Genomic DNA, 8,967 nt, shown 5'->3' on the forward strand with positions numbered 1-8,967 from the left:
TGATGATCTTAGCAGTACTTCTGAGAAAAGCACCCCAGGTCTGTTGAATACATCTGAACCATACAATTCAAATCAGCATAGACATGAAATCTGAAAAAAGACAGAAATTTGATGTGTCCTCCCCTTTGTCTCTACAGAAAGCGAACAGGGCATGTTCTGAAAGAGGATCTCCTCCAGTGTGACATGTGTAAGGAGAAGCTGAAGGATCTAGTCTCTGTCCCCAGTGGACACAGATACTGCAGACAGTGCATCTGTAAGTGGGATTTGTCTGAATTAGTACAAATCCAGCAGGCAGAATTCAGTCCTGTTAATCCAGACCACTGCTATACTGGACCTGGAGATGTGGCCTGTGATTTCTGCACTGGGAGGAAGCTGAGAGCTGTGAAGTCCTGTCTGACCTGCCCTGCCTCCCTCTGTGAGAACCATGTCAGGCAGCACTACACAATACCAGCACTGCAGAGACACACACTGGTGGAGGTGACTGGAGACCTGGAGCAGAGACTCTGTCAGCAGCACCACAGAGTTCTGGAGATGTTCTGTAAGACTGACCAGACACACATCTGTAAAGTTTGTGCAGTGGAGGAACACCAAGGCCACAGTAAACTCTACAGAGAGGTGAGTGTTCACTCTAGGGGCCTTATGTGCTAAAAGCATGATTTACTAAATCTCTGGTGTTATTTTAATATGTATAAAACTGTAAACAAAAGTGAAAAAAAATTGTGTGTGCTGACTTTATTCAGCCAGAGGAGAGAGGACTGTTGATGTTAGACTGGCTTCCTGCACAAGTTCTGAAAACAAAATTTACAAAGTCGTTACACCTAGGAAAAGGTTTCACCACGAATTAATTATTAAACAGATTTGATAATCCAAAAATTCATACAAAAATTTACAGTTCATGAAAGTTGCCAGTTAAGGAAAACAATTGTATGGCATCTCAGTCAGTCAGCTCCTATGATTATTACCTTTTGCTCACAGTCTTAAATCTTCAGTCAACTCCAGAAATATTGTCACCCCTCAAGAAAGTGAGCAAAAACGTGAATATAATATAGATAATACATATAATGATTCTAATGTTGTTCAGATTTTTGGAGAGATTGATAAGTATTGATTTAGTAACAATCATTCCTGAAAAAGTGTTGTTTTATCTTCGGAATAGTTTATTCTGTCAAAAACATATGTGGCAAAATTAGTGGCACTCTTGAGGAATACTATAAATAAATAAAACCAAAGGAACTTGCATCTTTGGGGGGGGGGGTTTCTTCATATTGATTTTAGTGTCTAGGAACTTTATTGTTGTCTATGACCGTTTACTTTTTCACTGGGGTATAAATATGAGGTAACACCCAGGTAAAATCCTTTTGACATCCATCAGCATGGGCAAAACCAAAGAGCTCTCAACTCAAATGAGAACAAAAAAAGCTGTTGAGCTGCATAGATTGGGGAATGACTACAAAAAAATGGGTATTTGGTTGAAATTACCAAAATATCCAAAACCCGAAATATCACTCATTGCATGTGTGATTCTTTTTATGTATTGATTTGAGCTCATTTTCCTGAAGGGTGCCAATAATTCTAGAGTTGACTGCATTTAAATGTAAATATATGAATAGCTTTGTGTGGTGACCTCTCTGAATGTTTGTTGTAGATTTCCAGTGTACCAGAGCCCAAAAGCCTTCTCAAAATGACACTGGGGAACATAAAGCCGGAACATTTCCAAACCTTTAAACAAGAACTGAATGAGGACTACCCAGATAGTTTAGGTAATCACCTGGGGGATCTTGATGTGTCTGGTGTCACTGAAAGGATGCTGGACTGCTTTGGAGTTGAGGGAGCTCAGAGAATCACACTACACTTCCTGAATGTTGGTAAGACTGTTGTACTGTCTGTTATGTCTTTTGATATGAGATATTGGCTGATTTAATATGTACAACCTGTAACTAACAGTATATTATGTTTCTGAAAATAAGAACATAAAAGATGTGAGAAGTATATGACTGTTGCAGAATGAGCCCAGTTTGTGTAAATGCATGTTATATGTTAAAATACGAGGAGATCCTGTCATAACTATTTTTCAGTGTTAGATGACATCTAAAACATCTGCCTGAAAATGATTCCTTTATCTATTCTAGTTATGCTCAACTGTTCTTATAGTAATGATGCAAATGCAGGCATTCTGTCAGTTATCATAATGTTTCTCATGTTCTTTAGTGAGAGGGAATATTTACAATCAAACCCCCAGCAAATCAAACCAGATAAAACTGTCACCGTAATATAGACTTACAGGGACATGAAAACTGTGAAAATGTATTATATAGCTAACTCTTGTAAAAATATCTATTATATAGGATCTTAACAGGCAACAGTAGTTAGTGAATTTCATACTGAAAATGTGTAGCTTCCATCGGTTCCATTTGTCCTGCTCAGCACATTGTGTTTGGAACAGTCAAAAGTCAATGCAGGTTGTGAGAGCATGATGTGGGAATTTTGCAGGTCATTATAATTACTGTCTCTGGTATCTCTCCTTCTGTCTCTTTCTCTCATTTTTTCAATTAGCAATTGTCCTGCTATATTTGGCAACGTATCACAGCTAACTATTACAGCCCAGAGACAAAAAAGAACGGCTTGTAATTAACTGCATAGGCCTTATCTTTTTACACAGCCATTCCTTTAAGAAAAGTTCAAGAAGCTAATAAGGAAAACCTGAGACAAAAATTCCAACATATGACAGAGGGACTTTCATCACAAGGAAAAGTTTCCCTTTTGAATGAGGTCTACACAGAGCTCTACGTCACAGAGGGTGGAAGTGGAGAGGTCAATAATGAACATGAGATCAGACAAATTGAGATGACATCCAAGACACAAACCCCTCAAGCCACTCCCATCAAATGCAATGACATATTTACAGTACTTTCTGCACGCAGTAAACAAATCAGAACAGTGCTGACAAAGGGAATAGCTGGAATTGGAAAGACTGTCTCTGTACAGAAGTTCATTCTTGACTGGGCTGAAAGAAAAGCCAATGAAGACATCACAGTCATAGTCCCTCTACCTTTCAGGGATCTTAATCTGAAGAAAGAGAAATACAGTCTCATCCAGCTACTTCATCACTATGCTCCAGAACTGAAAAACATAAAGGACATAAAGGACAGAAAAGTCAAAATTCTCCTGATTTTTGATGGTCTGGATGAGTATCGATTTCCTCTAAGTTTCCAGAATAGTGAGTTTTGCTCTGATGTTACAAAGTCAATCTCACTGGATGTGCTGCTGACAAACCTCATCAAGGGGAATCTGCTTCCCTCTGCTCTCCTCTGGATAACCTCACGACCAGCAGCAGCCAGTCAGATCCCTCCTGAGTGTGTCCACCAGGTAACAGAGATCCATGGGTTCCGAGACACTCAGAAGGAAGAATACTTCAGAAAGAGAATCAGTGATCAGAGCATGGCCAACAGAATAATCAAACACATCAAGTCATCAAGGAGCCTCCACATCATGTGCCACATACCGGTCTTCTGTTGGCTTTCAGCCACTGTGCTTAAGAATATGATGAGTAATGCCAGCACTGGTGAAATCCCCAAAACACTGACTGAGATGTACACACACTTCCTGCTCCTTCAGATTAGTTTGAAGAATAAGAAGTACCATGGAACCACCATGGAAAACCCAAAGAAGCTGTTACAATCAGACAAAGAGATGATTCTGAAACTGGGGAAACTGGCTTTCCAACAGCTGGAGAAGGGTAATCTGATATTCTATGAGGAGGACCTGAGAGAGTGTGGCATTGATGTGAGTAAAGCTTCAGAGTACTCTTCAGTGTGCACAGAGATCTTTAGAGAGGAGTTGGGATTGTACAGGGAGAAGGTTTTCTGTTTTGTACATCTGAGCGTTCAGGAGCATCTTGCTGCAGTGTATGCACATTTTTCATGTGTGAATGAAAGAAAAAATGTGTTTAGCAGAGAGGACCCTCGAATTGAATATTCTTATGCTAGGATATTTACACTGTCTGACCTACACCCGATTGCAGTGGACAAAGCTCTGCAGAGCGAGAAAGGACACCTTGACTTTTTCCTTCGCTTCCTTCTTGGCCTCTCACTGGATTCCAGTCAGACTCTCCTACAAGACTTAATGATAAGAACCAGCTCAAAAATCAGAGTTCACAGCACTGTATGGACAGATCGGTTTGTGAAGATGATGGACACAGATAAATATATAAAGATGAGGATCAGAGGGGAATCATCACCAGAGAGGATCATCAATCTCTTCCACTGTCTGAATGAGCTGAACGATAACTCTCTAGTGGAGGAAATCCAGTCTGCCTTCAGATCAGGGAAACTCTCATCTCAAAAGCTGGAGCCACACCAGTGTTCAGCTCTGGCCTATGTGTTACTGATGTCAGAGGAGGTGCTGGATGAGTTTGATCTGAAGATGTACAAAACATCAGCAGCAGGTCAGCAGAGGCTTCTCCCAGTACTGAAGACCTGCAAGAAGGCCAGGTCAGTTTTTTTTGTCTGCTGTAACTTATTTACACAGTGCATCTTCATTTTATATCTATTATGTCTCATCTGAATCCTGGAGCAAATGTGACCTTACTCGCTTTTTGTTCAGTCTTACTTCATTGTCTTCTGGAGTTCCTTGAAAACAGTTTTTGCTCCTTTCTTTTCTGTCAACTAGAACCACCCCTTACTTTCAGCCCAGGTGTGTTTCTTGAAAATGATGAATGTTACAGATTGATGAGTGAGTCCATGGCAGATGTAGGGCACATATGAGCAACTTGTGAGAACTAACACGTGTTTCCTCTTTGAGGACTACTATTTTACAAGTGAATTGTTATATTCTTACTGCACCATGCACTCAACACTGTGTCTTGTTGACAAAAAAACATTGCCACGAAATAATTAAGCTATGAGTTGTGAAAATCAGTGCACAATTTGCCTTATTTTTAGGATGTTCACTATTCTAATGGTGTTTCATTGTTTATTGTACAGTTATGCCCCCGGTGTAGTGTGGTGTCTAGGGTTATGTAGAGTGGACGTAGCATAAAGGAAACCCACCACCTGTGCTGGTTTGGGATGGTGTGATTGTGAGGAATAATACAGACACGGGGAATCAATGGGTAAAAGCTGCGTAATATATTAGGAATATTTACAAAGTGGTATTTACAAACACACGAAGACGGGAGAGGACAACAGATGACTCCAACGGAAAGAAAATAGCCAAACAAAAACCACCCTAAATACCTATATCAAAACGCACACTGAACTACAAAACAAAAAGGTGGCAGAGCCAAAGGAAACCTAACTACACTAGCTATCTAATAACAAAACATACATGATTGGCATCTGCCTCTAACCTATCCCTATACAGAGTGAACACTACTGCGGGGATCCCCTGCCTTACCTGTCCTTCTCCCTGTGATAACCAAAACACCAGAAAATACAGAGTCATACACAGAAAGGCAAGTTTGATGAATAGCGAAAACACAAAAGCGCAAAGTCACACAACAAGGTTGAAATCTGAAAACAGTTACTATCGGGCCTGTTTAAATCTGGCCGCTCTGCCACTGGTTGGCCAAGCTGAAAAGGACACCCTGTCCCTGGTTGGCCAGGCTGGCACAAGGAGGCGGGATGTAACACCAGGCCAGATGAAATGGAAAGCATTTCGCGCCACAGCTGGGTACCTGGAGAGGGCGACAGAGACACAGACGAAACAAGACACAAAAATAAAACACACAGTGCGCCGCACGTAACAGTATAGTTCTGTAAGTTTTCTAAAAAAAAAAAAATCCTTAGAGTTTGTGGAGGTAACAGACTCTAAACTGCAACATAATCTTCATGGTGCACTTGACTCTGCTCCATGTTCTGTGATTTTGATGTGATACCTCACCCACTCATAAATGGTAATATGCCTGTGCCAGTGTTGGGAGACATGGCAGGGATATGAGACAATATGGCCAAAGAGGATATGTGCCGTCCTCTAAACAGGTAGATGCCTTCAGAACGACCACTCATAACTTATGAATGGAACTAGTGGGAAGCAGCAATGACTGGGGGCTGGGGATGGATGGGTAGGTTCCACTGAAAAAGATAAACCCAGAGCAGCTCATTAAAAAAGAAAGAAAGAAAGAAAGAAAGAAAGAAAGAGAAGAAGTGAACTTGTTCTGAATTGTGAACTTCGAATTGTGAGCTTTCTGATTTTCATCTGTATGTACTGAACTTTGAGCTAGCTCTGGTGAAGTGTGAACTTTACAGCACTGGATGCCTTTAGAATGACCATCCCTTGCTCTCTGGCTTACACTATAATCTGACTGATTTAACTAATTAATCCTTTTTATTCCAACAGGCTTGTTGACTGTGAAGCCTTATCTGATTCCTGTGTAATTTTGGCCCCTCCTCACCAGTCCAGTGTATCATCTGCATCCTGTGAAACGATTGGTTCAGCTCTAAAGTTGGTGAACTCACCCCTGAGAGAGCTGGATCTCAGCTGCAATAACCTGGCAGATTCAGGAGTGAAGCTGCTATGTGCTGGACTACAGTGCCCAAACTGTAAACTGCAAAAATTGTGGTGTGTAATGTGTGTGTGTGTGTGCGTGTGCATATAAATTAATATCATTTGTTATGTGTGAATGGCTAGCTTCATGTGCATGAGATGAGAATCTATATAAAAACACTATTGCTCTTACTGCTCTCCAGGTTCATACTTGCGATTATAAATTAATTATCACGTACAAATATATCATGAAACAAAAAACTCTCTGAACTCTTTGCTACAGGCTGTCTGGCTGTAATCTTTCAACTGAATCCTGTGGATCTTTGGCCTCTGCCCTCCAGTCAGTGAGCTCACCTCTAAGAGAGCTGGATCTCAGCTACAATACGCTGACACATTCAGGAGTGAAACTGCTCTGTGGTGGTCTGTTGAGTCCAAACTGTCAACTACAGAGAGTGGAGTGAGTTGTCTTTTATTTTGGATTTCACTGACTCCCTTCAAGATTTTTTCACTTTTGGAATCAAAGGCTTAATGCTTTTTTTGAGATTTCAGACGTCTGTCACTTGAAAACAAAGGTTCATTCTTATGAAGCTTTTAGACACTGTGTAAGGATAAAATACTATGTAATGAAAGCATAAAAGGAAAAAAATCAGTGAGAATCTCTTAAAATATTCAATCAGATCAAAAATGTATTACACTGTGGAAATTTTAGGGGATTAAAGAATTTATACATTTTCATTTTCTGTAATAGCTTATTACATGTATACACCTGTATTACCTTTATAGACACAAACAAACAAACAAAACAAACAAACAAACTCAAAAAAACCCTGAAAACGGACATGCAATGCACAGTTAACATGCCTTTGTTGTCAAAGGATATAGAGATTTGATTCTCCAAACCTGTTCAACAAAGTATTATAAAACAAATGACTGTAAATTGTTCAACAAATTATTCATTATGTTTCATATTTGGGATTGTAAATGAGTGCCATAATTATATCTAATACAGAATGTGATGGTACTGTATTAGATATAATATAATTATGAAATTTATAGAAGTTAACTGGACAAGATCCAGACTTATATAAAGCTCTTTAATTTTTTTTGTCTCTCTTTCCTCCTAAGCTTGAATACTTGTCGTCTCACAGAAGACTGTTGTGTAGCTCTGTCCTCAGTCCTGAGGTCTCCGCACTCTTACCTGAGAGAACTGGAGCTGAGACACAATGATCTGCAGGACTTAGGAGTGAAACTGCTCTCTGCTGGCCTAGAGGATTCACAGTGTAAATTAGAAAAACTGGGGTAAGTGTGGACACAAACAAAGGTAATATTTGGGTCCACTGTTTCAGGTTTAGAGTCACACAAAATTAAATGCCAAATTCTTCATCCACATCAATCAATCCTTTCTTTATCATCACTGCTCTGTGAGCTCAACCAGCCAACCTCCCAGAAGACCTAACCTCTGCTGTTGTTTGATTGTTTCTGCAGGCTGTCAGGCTGTCTAATTACAGAGGAAGGCTGTGCTTCTCTAGTCTCAGCTCTGAGATCAAACCCCTCACATTTGAGAGAGCTGGACCTAAGCTACAATCACCCAGGAGACTCAGGATTGATGCTGCTCTCTGCTCTGCTGGGGGATCTACACTGTAAACTGAAAAAACTGGAGTAAGTGTGTCATGCTTTCCAACTGATATAGTGTAGCATAGATTGTACATCTATTCAGTCTGTCTGCTATTATTTCCCTACAGACTGGACCATGCTGGAGAGTACTGGATGGGACTTACGCCACGGAAATGTAACATGTTTTACAAATTTTACTTTTTCCTATTGTAACTGTTTCTTTGTGTCTTCCTCTATACTTTTATATCTCAACTGTAGTAAAGTTAATATTTTATGACCCCAGCAATCATTGACCATGATTATATTCTAATAAGTTTCCTCTTGTCTACAGATGTCTGTCAGCTCACACTGGACCAGAACACAGCACACGGAAACCTCTCTCTGTCTGAGAGGAACAGGAGAGTGACATGGACTCCAAAAAAACAACCATATCCTGATCATTCTGAGAGATTCCGGAATGTTCATCGTGTGCTTTGTAGTGAAGCTCTAACTGGGCGCTTTTACTGGGAGGTGGAGTGGAGTGGAACAACGCGGATTGGGGCAACATATAAGAGCATCAGTAGAGAAGAGGGCTGTATGGGAATGGATGATAAATCCTTTGTCCTGTTCTGTCAAGGAGATACGTTCTATTTCATTCACAACAGTAAGACGTGTGCTGCAGTGTCTCCCCCTCATCCTTGTAACAGATTAGGAGTGTATCTGGACTGGGCTGCTGGCACTCTGCACTTCTACAGAGTCCTCAGTGGCACACTGACCCCTCTGTACACGTTTAACACCACATTCATCGAACCCCTTTACGCGGGTTTTGAGCTTTGCGGTAACTCCACCGTGACTTTGTGTCGTTTGGAAGGCATGATAAGACTACAGTGA

General features: G+C 40.5%; 1 protein-coding gene across 1 annotated transcript in view; it reads left to right on the plus strand.

Annotated features, from left to right (window-relative positions):
- The window catches only part of LOC115806333 (NACHT, LRR and PYD domains-containing protein 12-like), a 20,128-nt gene extending 11,161 nt beyond the window's left edge, over positions 1–8,967 (plus strand). Inside the window, exons 4-12 of the mRNA XM_030767004.1 lie at positions 138–615; positions 1,646–1,865; positions 2,660–4,526; positions 6,400–6,558; positions 6,767–6,940; positions 7,609–7,782; positions 7,969–8,142; positions 8,226–8,272; positions 8,429–8,967. Of these exons, the coding sequence (XP_030622864.1) occupies positions 138–615; positions 1,646–1,865; positions 2,660–4,526; positions 6,400–6,558; positions 6,767–6,940; positions 7,609–7,782; positions 7,969–8,142; positions 8,226–8,272; positions 8,429–8,967 (3,832 nt within the window). The remainder of the gene's footprint in view (positions 1–137; positions 616–1,645; positions 1,866–2,659; positions 4,527–6,399; positions 6,559–6,766; positions 6,941–7,608; positions 7,783–7,968; positions 8,143–8,225; positions 8,273–8,428) is intronic.

Source organism: Chanos chanos, chromosome 3 (assembly GCF_902362185.1).
Source record: "Chanos chanos chromosome 3, fChaCha1.1, whole genome shotgun sequence".
Taxonomy (NCBI): domain Eukaryota; kingdom Metazoa; phylum Chordata; class Actinopteri; order Gonorynchiformes; family Chanidae; genus Chanos; species Chanos chanos.